General features: G+C 41.2%; 1 protein-coding gene across 1 annotated transcript in view; it reads left to right on the forward strand.

The window, feature by feature from the left end:
• Window positions 1-24,729, forward strand: part of LOC105538642 (astrotactin-2) — an 844,928-nt gene that overhangs the window by 281,134 nt on the left and 539,065 nt on the right. Inside the window, exon 4 of the mRNA XM_011978544.1 lies at window positions 6,670-6,822. Within this exon, the coding sequence (XP_011833934.1) occupies window positions 6,670-6,822 (153 nt within the window). The remainder of the gene's footprint in view (window positions 1-6,669; window positions 6,823-24,729) is intronic.

Below are 24,729 nucleotides of genomic sequence, written 5' to 3' on the forward strand. Positions count from 1 at the left end.
TTTAATTTTTTTTTCTCATAGAACAGGTGGTATTACATTATATGAGTAAATTCTTCAGTGGTGATCTGTGGGATTTCGGTGCACCCATCACCTGAGCAGTGTACACTGAACCCAGTTTGTAGTGTTTTATCCCTCACCGTGAACTTTTATGCCTTCTTCTTTCTCTTGTTTTCCTTTCCCTGTCTCCTCGCCTGTCCTTTTTAACCTTTCCCTTCTATGTTCTGCCTCTCCGCTCCTTCCTACTCATCTTTGACCCCCTCTTTCTTATCTTCTCTTCTTTATTATTGAGCACAGTTCTCTCTTTCATTCTTGTTTTTTTCTCCTCTTCCCTCCCGTCTTTTCCTTTCCTCTCCTGTCTCTCTAGCTTGGCTTGGGTACCAGGGCTCTCTTCCTCAGGCCCCAGTGGTTTGTTACCATTAAGCTTGACAATCTCTCATATGTCAATTAGAAAGAAGCGGCGTTCCCCTCCCCTCCCTCCCTTTCCTGGGCCTGCCGCGATGCTCAGATCAAGCACCATCTGTTGCATTCATCCAGGCGATGGGTGAGCATTTTGCCGCTCTGGGGAGTCAGAGCTCAGCGGGTACCAGGAGGTAATGTGGCTTGTTTGGACAGCTTGATATATTGATATTGATAGAGCTACTGAATGGGGTCGAGAGGGATCATGGATAGGGGGAGTTGTATGCAGGATGAAATCGGCCGTGGAAAGGTTTCAGAGCACTTCCCCCTCTAAGCCTGCCTGGGCTCTTGGCACTGTCACTGAGGCAAGAGCAGCCAAACAGATGGATGAGATTTGCTACAGTGGGGATTAGAAACCCTTGCAGCTCAGGGGAGCAACCCTTCCTTCTCCGTGCGCCTTCTTTTCCCAGCCAGTCAAATCTGTATCAGCTTAGAAGAAAGAAAACAGAAATTACAAAATGGAAAGAGGCTGACCTTTAGGAAATGCTGAATGTCAGAGCCATGAAAAAAAAAAGAGGGAAGCTGAATGATATATCAGTCAAGGTCCCAGCTGGACAAAGAACACGGCTTCAAATGGGATTTTTTAAAAAAAGAATTCAATGAAGTGGCTATTTATAGAGGTGCAGGCAAAGTAAAAAGAATCAACATAGGAATTTCAAGGTACCAGGACCAGAAGTGTCGGGAAGCCACTACTGATTTCTAGAACTGAAGAGACTGGGAGAAGACATGGTTTTACTGGACCCTGTGAGAACTGGGACTGCGGAAAAGGGACACTGGGCAGAGAGCTGTAATTGTTGAGATCCTTAGTCTCTATCGGAAACATGGTACTGAAACAGGAAAGGAGAAAGGAAAGAAATACCTTCAAATTCCTCCCATATCTTTCTGGGGCATCCCACAGGCCAAACCCAACTAGTAGCCATCAAACAAGGAGCGGGTGACACAGCGCAGAGGGTGGGGGGTGGATCTGGGAGTGTGAATGGAGAACAGCCAGCAGAAGCCAGGAATGAGTACAGGTTCTGCTGCCTCTGCTCTGCCAGCACAGAAGCTCATGTTCTCAGCCACTACCCACAGTCACTGTCTACCTTTTCTAAAGAATGCAGGCATTGAGTCTCCATAGAGTCCAGCTCTCTCCTGTGCGTGTGTGATCCACATAACTCCCTGTCTACACAGCATCTCCACTTAGACATCTGAAAGACATTCTGAGGTTTTCATATAGAAAAACTCCCTATCAGGTACTATGCTTATTACCTGGGTGATAAAATAATCTGCACACCAACCTCCCCTGACACACAGTTTACCTTGTAACAAACCTGTACATGCCTGTAATCCCAACACTTTGAGAGGCTGAGGCAGGCCAATCACTTGTAGTCAGGAGTTCGAGACCAGCCTGGCCAACCAACATGGTGAAACCCCATTTCTACTAAAAATCCTATATATAGTATAGGCATGGTGGTGCACGCCTATAATCCCCGCTAGTCGGGAGGCTGAGGCATGAGAATTGCTTGAACTCAGGAGGCAGCAGAGGTTACAGTGAGCTGAGATCACGCCACTGCACACCAGCCTGGGTGACAGAGAAAGACTCCATCTCAAAAAAAAAAAGAAAAAACAAAACAAACAAACAAAAACTCGTGTTCACTCCTCTCAAATGTCATCTCTCACAATGTTCCTTCTCTTACTGAGGAACCATCATCCATATCTGTGCAAGCCAGGAGACCAGGAGTCATCCTTAATCCCTCCTTTTCCCTTATCAATCAGTCTCCACCTTCTGAGCACGTTTTACCTGTAACTTTCAAATTTGCCCACTCCTCTGTCTCTAGTACTTGGCTACTTGTGTCTACTCTCTCTACTACTCTAGCTACTCTCTGTCTCTACCCCAGCGACCCTATGCCAGGCTGCCACCATCGCATACTACAATTTCTTTATGACTACATTGTCTTCCTGGTTGGTCTTCTCACTTTCATTCCTGTCCTTCTCCAGTAAATTTTTTCTGTCTTCTACCAGAGCAATCAGCAATCTTCCCGCTAAATGCAAATCTGATCACATCACTCTCCAGTCTAACCTTCAGCATCCTGTTCTTAACAAAGCCTCAAGGGTTAGGGCTAGGATTAGGGTTTTCTATTTTTGTTTTTTTCCTCCAGTATTATCTCACATTGCCCGCTTTCAGTGATTCGGCCCCAGCTGCAGATTACAGCCCCTCCCATGTTCTTTCTCCCCAAGAGGTCTCTGTGTAGACTGTTTCCTCTGCCTCTTTTGCTGTCCTCACTTCACTCCTCCTAATCCCTGCTACTTCCTCTCCATCCGATTAACTATACTCTAAGACCTTAGTCACACTGCTCACTTCATTGGAGCAAATTTCCATGATTTTCCTAGACTAGCTCATAGTCTTCTAATATAGCCTTTCATGTCATCCTTCATCTCTCCTTTAGAGAACATATCACTTGTAAATTTTACATTCAGATATCAATTATTAATTAATGTTGGTCTTCTTATCTATATGGCAAGCATGAGGAAATTGTGTGGTTTTATTCACTATTTTACCTCGTTATGGATTGAATGTTTGTGTCCACCTCCCCACCAAATTCTTGTATTGAAACCCTAACCACCCGTCTGACTGTGCTTTAGTCTTCTCAAGCTACCATAACAAAATACAGGCTGAGTATCCCTTATCCAACATGCTTGAGACCAGAAGTGTTTTTGATTTTTATTTTATTTTTAATTTTGGAATATTTGCATTTTACATACCAGTGGACATCCCTAATCCAAAATCCAAAATTTTCCCTTGGAGAGGGTATGGGGAAGGCGGGGATGGTTAATGGGTTAAAAAAAATAGTTAGAAAAAATGAATAAGGCCTATCTGATAGCACAACAGAGTGATTATAGTCAATGATAACTCCATTGTGTATTTTAGATAACTTGAAGAGTATAATTGGTTTGTTTGTCATTCAAATAATAAATACTTGAAGGGATGGATACCCTATTCTCCATGCTGTGCTTATTTCACCCTGCATACCAGTATCAAAATGTCTCTTTTACTCCATAAACATATACACCTTCTATGTACCCACAAAAACTAAAAAGAAAATTTTTTTAATGCTTCCAAAATCATTTCCTTGGAGCAGGGTGTCCAATCCTTTGGTTTCCCTGAACCACATTCAAAGAAGAATGGGCCACACATAAAATACACTAACATTAATAATAGCTGATGAACTAAAAACCAAAAATCAAAAACAAATGAACAAAAACCAAAAAATTCAAATCTCCTAATGTTTTATGGAAGTTTATGAATTTGCGTTAGGGCTGCATTCAAAGCTGCTCTGGGCTGCATGTGACCCCTGGGCTGCGGGTTGGACAAGTTTGTCTCAGAGAATGACATTAAAGCATCATGTCCATGCTCAAAAGGTTTCAGATTTTGGAGCATTTCAGATTTCAGATTTTTGGATTAGGGATGCTTAACCTGTAGACTGGGTGCCTTAAACAAGAAAAATTTATTTTCTCATACTTCTGGAGGCTGAAAAGTCAAGATCAAGGTGCCAGCATGTTTGAGTTCTGGCGAGGGTCCTCTTCCTGGCCTGCAGATGCCACCCCTTACTGTGTCCTCTCACAGCCTTCCCTCAGTGTGTGGCCATAGGAAGAGAGTGGGGTCTTTCTTTCTTACCTTTTTTATAAGGTCACCTATCCTATCAGATTGGGATCCCATTCTTATGACCTCATCTAACCTTAATTACCTACTAAAACCCTCGCCTCCAAATACAGTCACACTGGGAGTTAGAGCTCCAGCATGTAAATTGGGGAAGGAGGGAACACAATTTGATCTGTGGCTGTGTCTGGAGATAGAATCTTTGGGAGGTAATTAAGATTAAATGAGGTCAAAAGAAGGGGTCCTGATCTGATTGAACTTTGGCCTTATCAAAAGAGGAAGGGAGAGTTTATTCTCTCTTCTCTCTCTCTTTCCCTGCTCCCCCACAGAGTGAGGACACAGGGAGGAGAAGGTGGCCATCTGTAAGCCAGGAATAGAAATCTCACCAAAACCACCCTGATGTTGAACTTTTAGCCTTCAGAACTGTGAAAAAAATAAATGTCTGTTGTTTAAGACAATCAAGCTATGATATTTTTGTTATGGCAGCCCAAACTAAGCTATGTCTTTGGTTCGCAGCATTGATATATAAAGTTTTTTTTCTGTAAATTCTGTTGAATGAATGAATCAATGAATCAATGCAAAAATGAATGAATGAATATTGACAGACCCTATGTGGGTCATTCCCTTTGAGGATTCCAAACTGTGGCTTATTCTGGACTTTTGACCAAAGTGTAGCCCACCTGTTACAATTTTGGGCAAAGCACTTTTCTCTCTGGGTTTAAGGAATCAAAACTGGGCATGTCATTGATTCTCGGAATTGTACTGCAGGCTATAGCTGGAGGATTCTTCATCCCAGGCTTGGAGAAGGGGACCCATGTCTGGAATCTTCTTGGTTCATCTTCAAGTACACCTAATTGAGATATCTGTGGAGAGAGATAGCAAAGGAGGCAGATGAGGAAACTGTAATGCTACCACATGATTCATTTTTACTGTCAATTGTCTTTCTTCCTTAGTAATCATACCTTTTCCCTGTCACCCTCAAGATGGGACTTCTCACAAAACCCAATACCAGAGTAAGACCTCTAGGTCTGACTTACTCTGCAGACACATCTGTCTAAGCTGATAAGCTTCCCTGAGAAAACAGGAGCTCCTTAGAAATGAATACTGGGATGTTCAGGAGCCTTCTTTGTCTAGTCTGATGAAGCCCCTTCAAAGAAACAGAAATCGTTGGCACATCCCATCTCTTGGCATCAGACAGCAGGTAGCTCAAACTGAAGAAGAAATTTCTGAACCTCTGGAGACATAGATGGAGGGAGGGCTGAGTTTGAAGATTTCAAAGTCATGGCTGTCTTTGGGAATTTCTCAGAACAAAGGCACTGAGGCTATTCAGCAGATTTTCTTTTCTTCTTTTTGGTTTTCTCTCCTTGCTTTTTATGTTGCCTCTTTCCTTCCTTCTCAAGCTTTTCTGTTATTTTTTTCCTTTTATCTTCCAACTTTTTCTCTCTGCCCTTCTGACCTTACTTTCTCCATGTACTGAACTTTCTACCAGTTTCAATTTTGAAACTTTTTTGGAAATGTGGCTACTAACAGTTCATTGGAAGGTATTGGTGCAAATGGAATATTGGACAAGGGGTTAGAAGGCTTGACTCTGCTACTTCCTATCTTGGAGCAAGTCATATATTGTGTTTTGGGGCTTCAACGTCCCCTCAATAAAATGGGTTTATGTTGCTAAGTGATCGACACATCCACAGTACTGTTGTTGTGTCTCCTAAGATACTGTGTAACCTTTGCTGCCACTGCCCTGGTTCAGGCCACCATTGCCTTTGGCTGGCTACTTCCAAAGCATCAGTCCAGGCCTCCTTTCCTCCCTCAATTTGGATTCTCCATACTTTAGTTAGTGATTGTTTTCAAAGTGACTTAACTTGAACACAGCAATTTCCTGTTTAAAACCTTTTGGTGATTACCTTTTGCCATTAGGATACAATTTATACTCCTAAGTGTGGCCTACCAGATGTCCTTTTCACTCCAACCTCATCTCTTTGCAAGCTCCCTTGCAACTACCATAAATTACTTTCCATGGCTCAAGCACCACGCTTCTTCTGGCTTCAGATCATCATACATACTTTTCCTTCCATCCAGGATGCTGTCTTCTCTGGTCTATCCAACATCACCCTGATCCTGCTTTCTTTACTAATTCTTACTCATCCTTAAGGTCTCATCCTAAATATTGCCTCCTTCTGGAAGCCTACCTTGATTCTCAGATGGGTTAGTTGACCCTTTTCAGTGATCCTCTGGAATTTTGTACTCTTCTATTGCAAAACTATTGTACAATGTTAGAATTGTCTAGATATGTCTCCTATTGAAATAAGAATTACTTGAATAATGAATTGTGTCTCACATTTCACTACCAAGCCCTCTAGTCTCAAGGGCCTAGAGCAGTATCTGGAACATAGTAAATGTTGAATACATAAGTATGTAATCCAACAGATACGTCTGTGGTTAGACTGATAGGTTGTGATTCTGTATCTTCAATGGGTCAGGGAGGGAGTTTCAAAGAATTAGGGTGGCCAGGCCTAGTGCTCTAGGGGCTGAGGGTGGGCTCAAGCCCTAACCTCAGCTCCATTGCTACCTTATAGCAGCAGCTGAGGTGACTCAGGAGACAGTGGAGTCCCTGATGCAGAAGTTCAAGGAGAGTTTCCGCGCTAACACGCCCATCGAGATCGGTCAGCTGCAACCAGCCCTGCGCAGCACGTCGGCAGGAAAGAGGAAGCGGAGGAGCAAGTCTCGAGGTAGGCCCTCCTGGCACATCTGGCCAGGAAGTCAGAAGGCTGTTCACTGATTCCAAAGATGCTAGGAAGATCTGTGCCTTCTTCCCTTGCTTCCCTGTGCTTATAGAACGTGTGCCACTCTCTCCCTGATCAATCCCCTTGGAGGCTGAAGACCTATGCTCCCTACACCCAGAACTAACCTCTCTGAGCCCCAAGTGCCTCAGCTGAGAATGAGAATGGATCGTATAAATTTTACAGTGACTGAGATGAGCAACTATATATGGAAAGTGTGTAACACCAGGACCTCTGCAGAGTAGATGTTCTTTACATTGTCGCTGGTCAGAGAGTACAAAGTGGCAGAGCTTTCTAGTAGGAGACATCCTTAGACTGGGAGCCAGAAACAGGGATCTGAGCCTACTTTTTAGTAGGCTGAATAACATAATGATCAAGAGTGATATTGTAAATTAGATAGAATTAATTCAACTTTTGTTTCTGCTGCTACCTAGCTATCTCACTCAGGGCAAATCCCTCTACTTCTCCAAGCCACTCTTGTCTCACAGGGTTGTAAGAATATCTCAGCACAGTTCCTAACCCAGCAGTTGTTAAAAAGCAGATATTTTCTTCCTGCTCCTTTTCCTCACGGATGCTGCTGCTGCTACTTCTCCTTCTCTTCTCCTCCTTCTCCTCCTTCTCCTCCTTCTCCTCCTTCTCCTCCTTCTCCTCCTCCTCCTTATCCTCCTTATCCTCTTTTTCCTCCTCCTTCTCCTTCTACATCTCCTCCTTCATTTTTATCTCCTCCTACTTCTCTTCCTCCTTCTCCTTCTCCTCCTCATTCCTTCTTTCTTCTTCTACTATCTATGTGACTTTGTATATGAAAGAAACCAACTTGTCCCTGCTTAATTTCCAAACCATTTTTTTCTATCCACTCAGTAGTCTCCAGCTGAGTAGACAGAAAAGGTAGTAGTCTCCTCTTCTTGCATCTCACTTCTCCATTTCCTGTAACTTGGCTCTGATCAGGTCATCCCCCTTTTCCCACAGCTTCAGTGGTTATCTAGCACCTTCAGACATGTTCAGGTTATGAAGATGACACTCAAAGCCACACAGGGCTCTGGTCTCCACTGTCTTTCCTAGATTGATGTGCTCTGTCCTCAGTGCTCTTTCCCATGCCATCTGTCTGCGTGAAACCACCTCTCTGGCCCCTAAGGGTAATTGTTGGCACTTATTGACACTTAACTTATTCCAAGAAGCAGGTTAAATGATGTACACATCTTATCTCATTTGATTCTCACAGCAACCCTATGAAGCAGATACAGTGGTAATTCCCATTTTACAGATAATTTCACTAAGGTACAAACAACTATTGTAATCTGTCCAAGGGGACATTCTAGTAAGTTGTGGGGCCAGGGAGAACCCAGCAGTCTGATTCTCAAACCTTTTAACTTAACCACTATGTACTGTTATGTTGGTGCTATTACTTTTGCACCAACCTAATACACTAATGAAATTCTACCTGTCTTTTCGAGCTTAACATGCATGGCACATTTCTATGAAGACATTGTTGATTCGCAGTCACAATTCACTCTGAATCCTCCCAGCTTTCCTTTATACATGTATTAAGCACTAGATTCATTTTTGTGTGATATAATTTTCTTTTGTCTGGCTCTTTCCTTAGCTAGACAGAGAGTTCTTTGAAGGTAGAGATTGTCTTAATATTTTACATTCCTGGCCTAAGTCAGTGTCTGACACATAATAGATGTTTGCTGTCTGTTGAGAGGATGTCTAATTCTTAATCTTGTAACATCTTGAATCCTGTAAAAAAATGAAGCTCTACATGTTAAGCTGTGAGGTCATAAGTTGAGGCAGAAGAAAATGATGGAATTCATTTTGGGAACTCCCATGGCAAACCCCAGGTTTAAACCATTTTGTAGTGATGCAGAGTAGTCACCTTAAAGTCAGAGAGGTCTGTGTGCTAGTCCCTGCCCAAGTTAATTTTAACTTGCATGACTTTGGAAGTGTCATTGGTTCTCCCTGAACCTCAGTTTCTTCTTCTATAAAATGAAGATACCAAGCCCTACATCAGAAGATTGTTGTGAAGACCTGATAAAAGGCTGAATGTAGACCACCTTGGAAAGTTCAGATGGCATGCATCAGGAAATGAATACATGCTATCTTATGTTTGTTCTGGGTGAGGCATTTAGGGTTACTTGAAATTTCATATAGCTTTACCTATTCATCTTTACCTCTTTATCATTCACCAGAAATTCCCCTCCTAAGTCCTCTCTGCACATACATACTCCATAAACACTCTTGACTCCAAGTCTGTAGCTTTTTCCCCTTCATTACCAACCTGAATTCATTTTTTAACATTACATTCTAAACATTTTTATGTCAATGAATTTTTCAAAAATATTATTTTTATGCACCATAATTTTCTTCACTAAGCCCCTACTATTAGGCATTTGGGCTGCTCCTAGTATTTCATCATGATAAACAGTGTCACATAGAAAGTATTTTTGCATAAAAGTTGGCACTTACTTTAACATGTTTCCCCTCTTAGAGAAGAATTTCATAGTCAGACTATTAATAAAAATATGTCTTAAGTTATTTTAATTTACAAGTTAGCTGGGGTCTCAGATAACTATGCATGAAGTAATTTATTTGTATCTCTTCCATATCTGACCTTCCTCTTTGTCACCATCATGACCACTGTCATTTATTAACTGCTCCTTACAACTCTACCCTCCTTGCATTCAGTCTCCTCAAAACTACCAAAGCAATCTTTTAGAAAGATAAACCAGAGAAAGCCCCTCCCCTGCTTAAAATCCTTTGACAGTTTTCTGTTATTCTTAGAATATGATCCAAACTCTGCACCTTGGCTTGCGGATCTGGCTCTGGCTCCTGCCCTCTTTTCGAACATCATTTGCTCTGCACTTCCTTGTGCTCCAGCCAAACTGGCTTCCTTCATGTTTCACGAGCACAGCAAACGGTTCCTTCTTTAGCATCTGAGAACTTGTTCTTCCTTCTCCTTGCCATGCCTCTTTCTTTCCCCCAGCTGCTCTCCTAGCCAGCCCCTTCACGCCTTTAAAATGTCAGCTCCTAAAAACCAACTTCCATGACTACCCAATCTACACTTTTGCTCCTTTCAGTCCCCAACCTGCTACTATCTCTTACGTCATCCTTTTTTTTTTAACTTCTTTCACAGTAGTAGTTCAGACTAAAATTTTTAAATTTTTGCTTGTCTTCTGTCCTCTTCTCTAAAATATAAGCTTCATATTTATAAATCTAACGCATAGAAATGGCTTAATAAATTTTTTTGAGTAAATGAGTGTATTAACATCAAAGATCACTGGAAAATGGCTCAGCTTTATAACTTTCATATTGATGGTGCAAGAGGAATCTGTGATAAACCAAGGCCTCCTGGTACCGATGCCCAGAGAATTCTATTCCCCTCTTAGACAGACTCACTGACAAGTAGCACAGTAAATGTGCTCAAGTGGATGTTATTAAAGCAATTTCCAAAACAACTTAATCACAATGTGCTTGTGATTTTGCTGCTACCATGGGATACAATTTCTGCAGGAGAAGAGTAAGGACAGTATATGTCACCCCTATACTTCCAAACTTACCCAAGACAGCCCATCAAGATTTTCTTGGACAAAAGAATTTCATGATTTAAAAAAAAAAAAAAAGTTGGAAATTCTCCACCCTCCTCTTTTTCTTGAAGATTCTTGAATGAATCTTAGTCTATTAAAAACTCTGAGAAGTCCTGCAGTACAGAAAGCTGGGCTGCTTTGTTTAACTCGATGTCTTGATACTATATTGACTGCAAACTCTTATTACTCCCACTGGAACATTTATTAATGACTTGTGGAACAGAAACATCTATAGGAACACAATTTTGGAAATGTTCCATTAGCCTCTAAAATCCCAAATAGGTTGGTCTGAATCCTCTGTCTTTCACTGTTTCTGCCCTCCCCTGCCGTTGAGGTTGCCGTGGGCTGCCTGGTCCAGATTGGGAGCACCTGCCCTCTTTCTGCTTCCTTAGGCCTCACGCCTGGGCCATGGTGCCCACTAGTTCCCAACAGATGGAGTAGGTAGCCGAGAACCAGTGCCATGGAATTGAGCACGTGGTTAAAAGCAGCTCCAAGGTATTTGTGTAGCTATGGCTTCCTCCTGAGATGCCTGGTGGAGGCTGAAGTGCATCATTCTTAGTCAGACAGAGGAAGGCTAGTGGAGATTTGAACTGCTGACTTCATGTTAGTGATGGGATTTTATGAGGCCGCTGTTAAGGAACCACTCCCCAGCCTCTCATGTGCAATATAAAGGGGAGTGGTATTAACATAAAGCAGAGGAGGATTTCTTCGCATGTGCAGAAGAAATTCCATGGGTTCATTTAGTTTAGGTAGTGGTTTTTGAAAGCAGGACTTCGTATTTGAAATTTAATTCCACCATTGACTAACTAAATGCTCTTAAGCAAATGAAAAAGAGCTCTGTTTTCACTTCTGGAAATAGTGCTAATAATACCAACATCACATGTGGGTTGTGAATTAATACCCAAGAGATGCTTAGCCCAGTGCCTGTCCCATGTTCCACCCTCAGTAAGGACTAACTAGTACAATCACTGTCATCCAAGGCCTGCCCATTGGCCTACAGAGTCTCATAAATCCATCTTCGCCTTCCTGAGCCATTGCCTCTAGCTTGGTTGAGGCCTCCTTGTCCCTCATCCAGATTCCTGCAGCAGCCTTGTCATAGATGAATGTATGCTCCACCCTAGCATCTGGGTGATCATTTGAAAACACACTAAATTTGGCCATGTTCCTCCCCCACCTAGAACATTGTCCTGATTTTCTGTCACTTGCACTGGAGGCTTCTTGAGCTTCTTGAAGTCTTCTTAAAGGCAGATGAAAATGAACTTAACCCCAAAGGGTCTGCAGCTATGCTCAAAGGAATCTGTCCACATTTCAGGTTCATCTTTTAAAAGATCATGCCATTTTATTTCATAGTATATGCATGTTTATTTTAGTTTAAGTTATGTTATAGTATTTGTCAGTTAATTAATTTAACATTTGCTCAATTCCTCATATAGTATTGATGTCCCAGGAAGAAGAACTGTGATTTAGCTGATTATAAGGGGATGAGAATGCTACCATCTTCAAAGGATTTCCATAGGCTGGAATAAGATAATCCTAGTAAAGCATTTAGCACAGAGCCAGACAGAATTTGCATACTGAATATATGTGCTCTTTTATTGTGTTATTTATTATTCTTATCACTGCTATGATTATTAGTCTTATTTTTGTCAGTATTATTACCTCACAGAGATACATTTACCCTGTTAAAGAAACAAGAACCAATAGGATGAAGGGCATATTGTTGAATGGGATTAAAAGTTGCCATCTCTTGCTGCCCAAGGCTGCCTGGGTTGTACCGTCTCTGTCTGCTCCTGACCCCCAACCCACTGTGTCCTACAGCTTCCAGCACACGGGCCGCTTCTCGCTTCCGCCGTGTGCCTTGCTTTCTAGGTCCGAGCGCGGATCATATTCTTCCTGAAAGGCTCTTTCCTCCTCCCCACCCTTTTGCTCCAGGCAAAAAATTGCTGTTTATCTTCAAAATCCAGCCTCAGCGTCTGCTCTGTGAAGCATTTTCTCAGCCCCTACCACAGCTGAGCGAGCTACTCTTTTCTGTGAGCACTCATAGCCCCAGTACTGTTTCTTATCACTGCCCTTATTGCAGTCCGTCGTAAATACATCTGTCACCTTCTTCAGCTCTCACAGTCCCATGGTGGAAAAAACAGTGATTTGTGTCTCTCTCTGTAGAATGAATGCCTAACAGGGAACTGGCATGGGATAGTAATTGGTTTGATGGAAGAATGTATGAATAAATTAATGAATGGATGGAGATGGGCAAATAGATAAAGGGAGGTAGCTGGGAGTTCACAGAATGCAAAGGGTTAATGGGATGCAGTGCCTACCATCTATTGAGCATTTGGTACGTTCTAGACACCTAGCTCATCACACATTTTATCTTATTTAAAAGCTCCCAGTATCCCATAAGGTAAGTACTATAATTATCCCCATTCAACAAAGGAGGAAACTCAAGCTTACACAGTTTCAGTCACTTGTCTAAGTTTACTCAGCTAGTACATAGTGGAGCTATGAATTCAGAGCCCACATTTAAATTCCCAGATGACTTGAGCTCTACTCTTAGCTACCACGACTAAGATCTTTCAGCTGTGAAATTATACCTACCTAGTCTAGATCCTGGAAGGAAGTACGTGCAGCTTCTCTTGCATTGGCAGTGTTTCTGTGTCATCAGCGCTGCTGTGAGGGTGTTCAGGAACTATGAGGTCCCAGAAGGTGAGGCATCTCCCGCTCTGAGTTAAGAATGAATCAGCACTGTCCCCTCAGCTTTTAGCTGACCCCAGGGAGCCAGTCCCATGTCGTCAGGAGCCCACAGTGTTACATCACTGGACAGTGCTCTGTGCATTTTTTAAGGCATCCTCTCTCAATGTTTGTAGTTTGCCATGCATATATAGTATATGCCACCTAGATCTCTGCCTACCAGTACTTCACCATTTATTGAAGGAAGCAGGGGATTACATATCTGCACCACAATGGATACATGAAGGTTGTGTGGGCTGGCTTGGAGTGTTTAGTAAACTGGGGGAATAATTAAAGAAGACTTCGCAGAGCAGATAATCTTAAGTAATGCATTAACTAAAGAGAAGATTGTGAAGACATCGCTAGTAGAAGAAAGAAAATATGCAAATGCACATGGGGATGAAGCTGTGCAGGGGGTAAGGGGAATATCTGGGGGAAAATGTGATCCAGGCAGGTGCCAGTGGGAAGATGGGAAACCACAAAATCCTCCATCAAAATCAGACCCTGGATTTTGCTCACACATTTCCCAGCAGCATCCCACACTTGGGAGGAGAAGCAAATTCCGGCTCCTTTATCCTTCTTGATAGATAAGCTTCAATGTGCTTTTACTGTGGGACACTGTCCCTGGAACACAGGCGTGTTGTATGTGTTTGTGTGTGTGCGTGTATGTATATATAATTTTCATTAGTAACTGGCCATGAATTATTCAATTAGTTGGAAGAAAATAGAAACATTAGCGACTTTAAATTAGTTGCCTTAATGGATTGTTGCTCCTCTTAAATATTGAACAGGCAGCCCCAGGATTGATCTTTCTTTGTTTCTTTTGTCCCTATCTTTGCTTCCCTACCCTTTATCCTTCTTAGCAGCCTTCCCTTCCTACCAAGGATTTTTGGGTGGTGTTTAGGTTTACTGCCCCTTTTGACAAAGGAAGTTTTGACATTGCATTGTCAAAATGAGTTTACACTTAAACCATGAGATAGTTATAGGGGTTACAAGGAGAACTGGGTAGACACAACTACCTGGAGACCAGCCCTGTGTCTGTGATGAAATAACTCCTTTTACCTCCACCTCTATGCTCTTTCTGCAACTTGAATTTCTCCCTCTTTCCTGTTGCCAATATGGAAAGTCTACTCTTCTTTCAAAAAAGACCTTTAAGTCATTTTCTTCGTGAAGGATTTTCAAATTTTTCCCAAATGAAAGTCGTGCATACCTCTTCCAAACTTTGACAAGCTCTTCACTATCTTCCCTATTTGTCATTTACTATATTTTTATTCAAGTAGTTTATAGTTACTTCTTCTCCCTTAATTACTCTCAAGTGCACAACTATGTTTAGGTCATGTCTGTGTTCCCATTGGCTAGCCTGCTTCCTGACAAATAGCAGATCCTCAATTAATAATTGATGAATTAAGGGACAATTAATCAAACTGGCTTCATGATCTTAGACAAGACCTTCCACTCTCTGGGCCTCAATGTCCAGATCTAAAAGGTTATATGGCATTGTGGCATTGTGCTCAGGGTCTGGAGTCAGACAGATGTGGATCCACATCCTAGCTCTGCCATGGACTGGTTCAACTTTGGGAAATGATTTAAGCATCAAATCTCCATTACCTAATCTACAAATCATACAATCAGTCACCTCACAGGGAGACTAGGAGAATTAGTTAATGTATGTAAACTGCTCAGCAGGCTGTACTGAACATTGTAAGCACCTAATGAATCTTTGTTGTTGTTAATTTGGAAAGCAAAGGTGATGCGCTAATTTCCATAGGTCTCCCCCAACTCAAATAGTCTTTGATGATATATATAATTGAGAAACATTGTTGTCCACTGGAAAGTTCAGAATTTGGAGTCAAAAACTTCTGGTTTGAACCCCAACCCTGCCTTAAGTTCAATGGATCCTCAGGGAGGATCCTCAGAGAAACTGCTTAATATCCTTGGGATTTCATCCCCAGTATCTGGGGATGTGAGGATATCTGCCATTCTTTTTGTCCAGGACTGTCGTGAGAATATGCTAGGATGCTTATGGAAATGCTTCTTTAAAGCATGCTATAGATTTGTTGCATCCTGGAATCAGAGCCCTGGCATCTTCAAAGACAAGAAATGACATGTATCTTTGATTAGGAAACCTTTTCCCTAGGTCTCTGGCTTTCTGTCTCTTGACCTCAGGTCCCTTGTAAGAGGTGCAGCTGGGGACAGTACCACCACCAACCCGGTGACCCACAGGTTGTATTACACTGAGACATACGAAAGCTGATCAGTAGTCAGAGCACACAGCTGCCTCCATAAATCTTCCCTGATGTGTCTTTCAGAGAAGTTTGTGTTCCTGAAAGTGTATGTCTCCTTCAGGCACTTTTTCTTGTCCATCTGAAATATGTCAGGGGGCTCTCAGTCAATTCTCTCTGGCCTGGAGGATGGAGAGGCAACTGAAAGCAGCCTTAGCGGAAGGCTCTGGACCAGATCCTGGGGGGGCCTAGGGATACAACTCTACCATATTTCTTTCAGTAGAATGGTATAATGCTACATTAGCATTGTTGCATAATAAAACAACCTGAAACGTAGTGAACTAAAATAGCACTCATTTATTTAGCACTTAATTCAAGAAAAACATTCAGGCTTGGCTCCAGGTGGTTAGTTCTGTCCTGGGTGGGGTAGGTTCAGCTGACGTCTCATACACCTGTGGCTAGCCAGCTATCCCAGCCTGGTTCACATGCTTGAGAGATCCAAAATCAGCAGAAGTAGGAGCTGCAAGGTTTTTTGAGGATTGAGCCCAAAAGGTACACATCATCATTCTGCTTCATTGTCTGATCCAATCTGCTTGTATAGGTGGAAATGATGGAGACAGGGACTCACTGATGTCATACAGAGAAACTAGTAGATCCAGGAATGGAATAATTCAAGTCCTCTAATTTGTGAAATCATTGGCTCTTTATGCCATTTGAACATAGAAGATCATGTTTTTAAAAAAGCCCAAATCCATAAAATATTTAAAGAGGTTTATTTTAAGCCAATATGAGTGACTATGAACCCCGGTAGTCCCAAGGGGTCCTGAGAAAGTATTCCTGAGAGTAACAGTGTGGTTTTACACATTTTATGGAGACAGAAGTTATAGGCAAAGACATAAATCGATATATGTAAGGTATACGTTGGTTCAGGGGTACTTACAGGTCATAGGTGGATTAAAAGATTTTCTGATTGGCAATTGGTTGAGTTAAGCTTTATCTAAAGACTTGAAGTAAATGCTTGAGTTAAGATAAGGGGGAGTTGTAGATGCCAAGATTCTCGTTATGTAGATGAAGCCTCCAGGTAGTAACGTTAAAGATAATATGGTAAATCTACTTTTTAAGAGCTTAAAAGTACCAGACTCTTATTTAATTTCTCCTGGATTTGCAGAAAGACCTAGAAAGAGAAGGAGATTCTCTACAGATGCAGATATTCCCCACAAAAGATGGTTTTGCAAGGCCATTTCAAAATATGTCAAGGAAATATATTTTGGAGTAAAATATTTTGATTTCCTTCAGAGTCTGCTACTTGTCATGTGTTACTACATCAGAGTCAGGTTGGAATTTGATATCTTATTGCTACAGAGTCTATTTTGTCAGTCTTTTGATCTCTATTTTAATATTAATGCTGGTCAGTTGTGCCTAAACTCCAAAAGAAGGGGGGTATAATGTAACATGTGTCTGACTGCCCTTTTCATCATAATGGGAAATTCAGCTTTTCAGGTTTCTCTTGGCTTAGAGTGTGGTAGGGGTATCCATTCAGTGTGTTGGTGGGCTTAAGGTTTTATTTTTGGTCCTCGCAGGCCCTATTACCTACACTAGGAGGGACCGTTGGTGAAATTTAACAAAATATATAGTTAGAAGTTGACAACTTTGGCTCTTTTCTAATTCAACTGTAATCAACTGCGTAAGTCACTTAGAAGACTACAAAGAGAAGCTTTACGTTTTTCCATGATTGAGATAGACATGATTAAACATAGTGAGGATATGACATAGACTGCCTGGGCCATTAGCAGATGTTTTCAAGCATGCTGCAAATAGGTGCTCAGGGAGAAGGGGCAGGGGAGCTGTGGCTGAATAGGTAGGGCTTTTTTTTTTTAATCAAGCTTGTATTCTGTGTTTATATATTGGGCTTCAATATTTTGATATAAAAATCTCAATTCTGAAATTGCGTGTGTGTGTCTGTGTGTGTGTGGATATAACAAAAGCTCCCATTCCTACATGGAAACAAAGCAGGCAAGTCATGTAGTAAACTTTCAGCAGTATGACTGACAAAGCTAACATGAGCCTTCTTCCTGTTCCATACACACACAAGATAAATGTTGGACAAAATATACTTTTTAAAAAATTCAGATTCATCCCAAAAGTAAAGAAAGGAAGCCCCCTGGGCTTGAGGAATGCAAATATAAGTTGTAAGAAATGCAAAGCCAAGCTATGAGTTCAGAAGCTGGTGTCATGATGACTCCAGGTAGGGGGTGAGGTGAGGTGGGACACAAGTAGAGAGGGAGCCTGAGCAAAGAAAAAGTGAAAGATAAAGTGACAGGAATAAACCCCAAAGCATCAGAAATTACAGTGAATATAATTTGCACATTAAGATTCAGTGATAGTTTTTATTTTTTTTTTCATTTTTATTGTTGAGATACAATCTTACTGTCACCCAGGCTGGAGTGCAGAGACGTGATTTCAGCTCACTGAAGCCGCAATTTCCAGGGCTCAGGCAATCCTCCCACCGCAGCCTCCTGAGTAGTCAGCACTACAGGTGCATGCCACTATACCCAGTTGAATTTTTTTGTATTTTTTGTAGAGATGAGGTTTCACCATGCTGCCCAGGCTAGTCTTGAATTCCTGAGCTCAAGGGATCTGCTCCCCTTGGCCTCCCAAATTGCTGGGATTACAGGCATGCGCCACCATGCCTGGCCCAGTGATAGGTTGTATTAAACAATACTCAGTTATATAGTGTTTCCCAGAGATCATTCTAAAGCCTAAGGACACAAAGTTTGACAGTAGGGAAAGGGAAAGGAAAAATATATATTATGTGAATAGTAATCAAATGAAGTCTTATAAAGAAATGGAATCATATGGCAAAATTAAGTTTACAACAATAAGAAGGAACAAGGAAAAATCCTTAGGAATAGACAGTATTATTAATTAACCAAAAAAGAAACCATTTACTGGGAAAGAAATGAAATTTGTACTTACATATAGGAAGAACATGGTTTCAAAATCCTTAAAGAAAAAAAAAACTGAGAGAAGTACAGGGACATGTTGATTAATACACAGCCCAAGTGGGAGACATTTTACAAAAATCTTCCTATTAGAACAAGTAGAGAAGCTCTCACTAATAATATAGAAAAACTTAACTACACTATTAAAAATATAATAAAATGGACATATATAAAATTCTGCCCTCAAAAATTAGAGGTTAGAAAGTTTTCTTAAGAAGAGAGAAATTCTGTTTATGGGTCTTGACATCTTATAACCTCAATTTTCTGGCTTTGGCCATTTCTTAATATTTTATTTTATTTTCAGTGATGACTCTGCAACATTTAGGGCTAGATATAGTTTAATTTTTATCTGTCTGAAAGTTGTTTATTTTAGATCAAGGGGTGGATATAGGGAGAAGCAATTCATGTGCAGATTTTATGTTTTTGTTTATTTTTTGAGGAATGGAGGGAGAAAGTGGGTATGGCAGAGGTTGTGGTTAAGGAGAACACTTCCAGAAAAATGGTTGCTGTTAATGCAAAGAAGTGGTATTTGCCTTCAATCCATATATCTCATATTTCTGCTTCAAATTGAAATTACCTTTACCGAGATTATGACAATGAAAGAATCTGACCTAACCAATTCCATGTTGCTTATAACCTCCAAGCTGCCTGATATGGTTTGGCTCTGTGTCCCCACCCAAATCTCATCTTGAATTGTACTCCCGTAATTCCCACATGTTGGAGAAGGGACCTAGTGGGAGATAAATGAACCATAGGTGCAGTTTCCCCCATACTGTTCTCATAGGAGTGAATAAGTCTCATGAGATCTGATAGTTTTATCAGGGGTTTCCACTTTTGATTCTTCCTCATTCTCTCTTTGCCTGCTTCCATCCATGTAGGATGGGACTTGCTCCTCCTTGCCTTCTGCCATGATTGTGAGGCTTCTACAGCCAAGTGGAACTGTAAGTTCAATTAAACCTCTTTCTTTTGTAAATTGCCCAGTCTCGGGTATGTCTTTATCAGCAGTCTGAAAAGGGACTAATACACTGCCCTTGTTCAACCCTAGGCATAGGCCAAGCTAATTATGGAGAAATTTAGTTTATAGTTTAACTTTGAAACAAAGATGGCAACAACAGCCCCTTTCTGATACAAACCCACTCCTTGCTTGGGGATCAGACCTCCTTTGTAAAATTAACACATTAGCCACAAGATTAGAAAGTATGGCTCTGGTGTCATGCAGTCAGAGGCCACAAGATTCCTAACCTCCCCAATTGCCCTTATAGATAACATCACTACATCACTGTCATAAAACCTAAGATTAGTGTTTGAAGTATTTTCAGACCCTGATTTCTTTCTTTCTTCTTCTTCTTCTTTTTTTTTTTTTTTTTTTTTGAGACAGAGTCTCACTCTGTCACCAGACTGGAGTGCAGTGGAGCAATTTTGCCCACTGCAACCTCTGCCTCTCGGGTTCAAGTGATTCTCCTGCCTCAGCCTCCTGAGTAGCTGAGACTACAGGCACGTGCCAGCACGCCCAGCTAATTTTTGTACTTTTCGTAGAGATGGGGTTTTACCATGTTGGCCAGAATGTCAGACCCTGATTTCTGATGGATTAGCTGGTGCCACACAGACCAGTAAACTGGCTTATCTGGTCTTGTAGCCCCGACCCAGGAACTGACTCAGTGCAAGAAGACAGCTTTCACTCCCTATGATTTCTTCCATGACCCAACCAATCAGTGTTTCTTATTCCCTAACCCCCTGCTCACCAAACTATCGTTAAAAAACTCTAACTTCTGAAATCACAGGGAGACTGTGATTTGAGTAATGAAATCCCAGTCTTCCATTTAGCTGGCTGTGCATTAATTAAACTCTCTATTGTAAAAAATGTGCTGTTCTCAGTGCCTCAGCTTTTCCAGGCAATGGACAAGATGAACCCATTAAGCAATTACAAAACCATGGAAATAAAGCCATTGTCAGGGTATTTTCTGCAGAGAGAAAGAGCCTTCTCCAAATTACCTATGTGTGATCTGGTTATAAAAATTTGCAGGGAGCAGCTGTAACACCTGACCCATTCCTGTATCTGTGTCAGCCTTGCTACCTGCTGAGGGTGTTGGCTGAGAAAGGTTGGTGAGCTCCCTTTCAGTGGAGTGTTGCAGATCAACCTTCGCAGATTGTAACATGGAGAAGGGTCCCGAAGAAATCTTCTTGCTTTCAGGCAGAACTACATAGAAATAACTCCACAAGTTCTTGAGAATTCAAGAGTAGGTAATTATACCAATAACTACAGCAACCCAGGATGGCTAAGCTCTCTGATAGACTCTTTGGCCTCATTCTTAGATCATCATCTGTGGTCCCAGCAGAGTCATACAAGTCCAAGTCAGAGCAATTATCCTTCCATAGGATGAGACCTTTCCAAACTGCTCTTTAGGGCTGCTGTGGCTAATTCCCATTTCCCCAATTCTAGCCCCGCCTATTCCTTCTGTCTAAGCTTAAGTACCTACCCAGGGTCTCCAACTTTACTTTCATTATTCTTTTAGCTGAGTGTCTAGCAAGTGTAAGATACTATGCTCAGTCCTGAGACTGCAATGGAAATCTAGACATATGAGGTCCTCATCTCTATGTAACTCAAGGTTTGGAGAAAAAACAGACAATCACTCACTCACTCAAGCATTCAAGTACAATGATTACAGATTATTAAACGTGAACTGGAGTAAATTACTTTGGTGCTAACCATTCTAGTTGTCCACCAAGGCTGCAATGAAACCAGTTAGGCTTCCTGCTCCTTTGCCTTGGCTAGAAATACTCTCTTTAATTCCTCCAACAAAGGTGAAATTATAGGAGGAATGAATCTCAAAGCTAGTGTCGTGGTTTTTGTTTATTCTACTTTCTAATTTGGGAGATATATCTTATGTCCCAATCATCTGACAATTATTGGCCATTTCTTTTGTGCTCTTTACTCTTTTAAGAGTATTGAGTTTCACATGTATTACTGTAACAACGTTTCTCTAACACTTACTTTGTAAAAGAAATGGATGTTCAGAGACATGAAGTAAGTTGCCCAGACTTGCACAGCCAGTCAGTGGTGGAGCTTGGATATAAATTTAGACCTTCCTGCTTCCAGTTCTCCTGTCCCTTCTCCTACATTGTAGCTGCATCTGTTAGCAGTACGTATCTCCAAGACTTGTATTCACATTACCTGTGTGGGGTCCCTACACATACACGGGCCTCAGAGCTTAGACTGAAACTTGGCAGAAATGAAGGCAGCAACAACAAGAGTCCTTTACTGAATATCCTAATTACTCTGGTGGGATTCAAATTAATTTTCTGAACTAATTATTATTAAGAATATGCCATCTGTGTAAATTGGGTTTTATGATTTTGTTGTAAACTTTTGTGTAATTTAACTTAAAAACAAAACAAAACAGAAAACTAACCTTTAATGTCATTCCACGATGGAAAAATGCTGGTTTGATGTACAAGGTCTAATTGCCCCCACCACGTGATAAAAATCCAAATGTAGCTAAACATTAAGGTTAAATGATGATATCACAACTTACTCAGTTTGCATTTTACATCCAATTGAAAACACAAACCCCTCGCCTCATTAATCCTTTGCAATCCAATTTTTCCCCCCCTAAATGAAATGATCCTTTTGGGACCCATTTATATCCTTTTAACAGCCGCCTGACAGTTCTGCTGATGGAGTTTGTATCCAACTTTGTTACTGGATAGTGACAACCTGCCCTGACGGATATGTGTACTTAATTATTCTCTCACAGTTAGATTTAATTAATGCTTACCCTCATCATGATCTTGCAGCTAGCAGGCTGTCTCTGCAGGAGCAGTTAATGGCAAAAGGATTTCCTTTTTAGCCAAGAGAGACTCCAAAAGGCTTTGTAAAACCCTTTCTTTCTTTAAGATTTAACAAAATGAAAATGCATCTGAGCATATTTCATTTGTTTTCTTTCCACATTAATGCCACATGTGAACATATTTGTGGCTACATATAGGGATAGAGTTGTTAAACCTAATTTCAGAGTAAGTATTGCTAATATGAGCAGCTCCGACAGACCACAAAGAAGATGTGTATTTTTTAATATCTTGGCTCAGAATTGAGGTGCCCTGGCTACATTTTGTTTATGTCTCTGTACAAAATATGTATGTGTATATTTTTCTAACCACCTGTCCCCCCAAATGCCACCTAGAGTTCAATAATAAACAGCTGTGTGAGAGAGGAGATGTTAAGAAGAAATGGCGGGGGAGACAAAGGGAGTTTGAATACAAGCTTTGCAAAGAGATTATTAAAAAGTTAGTAATAAGAAGAGGGAGTGTGTATTTATAAAACCCCATTAGAAGGGGATACTTTACACATAATCTGTCCCAGTCCTTGCTTGTGAAATATTCATGTGTCATTTGATTTTTATGACCATAATGGCAATGTCTGTGTTTGTAGAGAGCTTAACAGTTTACAACACATTTTTGCACCTACTATCTTAGGTGATCTTTGTAACAACCCTGTAAAATGTGCAGAGAAGCATTCACAGTTGAGTAGACTGAGGCACAGAGAAGTTGTGTCACTTTGCACACAATCACACAGCTTGAAAGTAACACAACCTGGCACTGAAGCCGCATGCAGCCTTTTTTTTTTTTTTTCTTTTTTTCTGTTAAGGCAGTGTCTTGCTCTGTCACCCATGCTGGAATGCAGTGGTGCAATCGTGGCTCACTACATCCTCAACCTGTGTGAAGCAATAGCTTCTAAAACAAAATCTAATGCTATATCAAATACCTTCTCCCATCTCCTCCTTTAGGTTTAAAATGCATGTAAGGAAGATTTAAGTGAAGGACTCCAATAGCAGTCCCTCCTTGTCTTCTCTTGTCGTGCTAAAGCATCAGCAAACTCTCAGCTAAAAGATACCATTTAAGTTGAAAGTAATATGATGTTACTTATTTTAATGATTATATACAATATTAATGATCATTATTGCTGTGAGTTGTTATGGGAGATTTTATCCAGCAAGATTCCAGAAGCCTCCAGTAAAATGTGGCTACATCAGGATGATAGAAGGAAACACATCTTTTTTCCTATTATGGCTGGTACTGTTTAAAGGCCTGGAACTTGAACCCTCAAAAGGCCTTAAATGAAATACCTAGAAATTCAGGAATGTGGAGTGGGAGGTGGGTATATAGAAATCATCCCATAACGCAAATGAGAAAACTGAGGCACAGAGAGGGGAAGCAACTTTTTTACCTTGAGTTAGAGTCATATCTGGTCCCCCAACCCTGGTTTACTGACTCGCAGTTCAGATCTCTGTCCGCTAAGCTATAGCTAAGCTGGAAGAAGCCTGAGAAATCCCTGTTTTTACAAGTGAGAAACAGACCTGGAGAAGGGGGCGTGGCTAATCCAAGGTCATGCACTGCAGAGATGAAAATGCATCCAAAATCCTGTCGCCTTAATTCCTGTAAATTCGATGCAATTCAACAAATATTATTTGGGTGTATGTTACATGCCAGGCATATGAGTTAACTGCTATGGTGACATCAGCCTCCAAAAGCACAGACAGGCATGTTGTAGAGATGAGAGGAAAGAATATGGCTGCTCATACTCATTTGACACAGTGAGTAAGAAGAATGTGAAACTAATTCCCGGTGAAGTCCAAGTCCAAAGTTAAACAAACTGACCTTGGAGAAGAGGGCTGAGGAGAGGTGGGTAGGGAGGAATGGAGAAGGGTGGAGTTACAGCCCCAATTACAGTCTCTATGCTTTGCTTGCTTCTTAATGTAATTACCTCTCTGAGTCTCCAAAGATGAATATTTAAATTGAAGAATAAGGGCTAGAGCCAGTAGAAATACAGCCTGTTACATTCAGCCAGTACTCTACGGGGTAGTAACACTAGCATCGTGTGTTGTCATTGTATTCTTCTTTATCAAGAGCTTACCATGCATCTTTTCATTTTGAGTGTGTTATCTAGCTATACTTCACAGTATTTTCATAGTTATATATTATTATTATCCCTGTTTTACAGGTGAGAAAATTGTGGCTCAAGAGGTAAGACCCACTTGTCTAATGTCAAATAGATGGTCGGTGGCAAAACCTGGATTTAAACCAGATCAGTTGAGCCCCAAAGTCCAGTCTCTTAACTGTGACACATATGGCCTCTCTCATGGAAGCCTTCTGCTGGAGCTCAGGTTGCTAAAGCTGGGGGTGGTGCCCACAGGTCTGTTTCTGCATCCTCATTGCTCTGGGACAGTGATTCTCAGAGGGTGGCTCCTGAACACGCGGCATCAGCATCCCCTGGGAACCTGACAGAACTGTAAATTCTCAGACCCTGCCACTGTAGGGTGGAGCCTG

The sequence above is a fragment of the Mandrillus leucophaeus genome, unplaced genomic scaffold (assembly GCF_000951045.1).
Source record: "Mandrillus leucophaeus isolate KB7577 unplaced genomic scaffold, Mleu.le_1.0 Scaffold196, whole genome shotgun sequence".
Lineage (NCBI taxonomy): Eukaryota > Metazoa > Chordata > Mammalia > Primates > Cercopithecidae > Mandrillus > Mandrillus leucophaeus.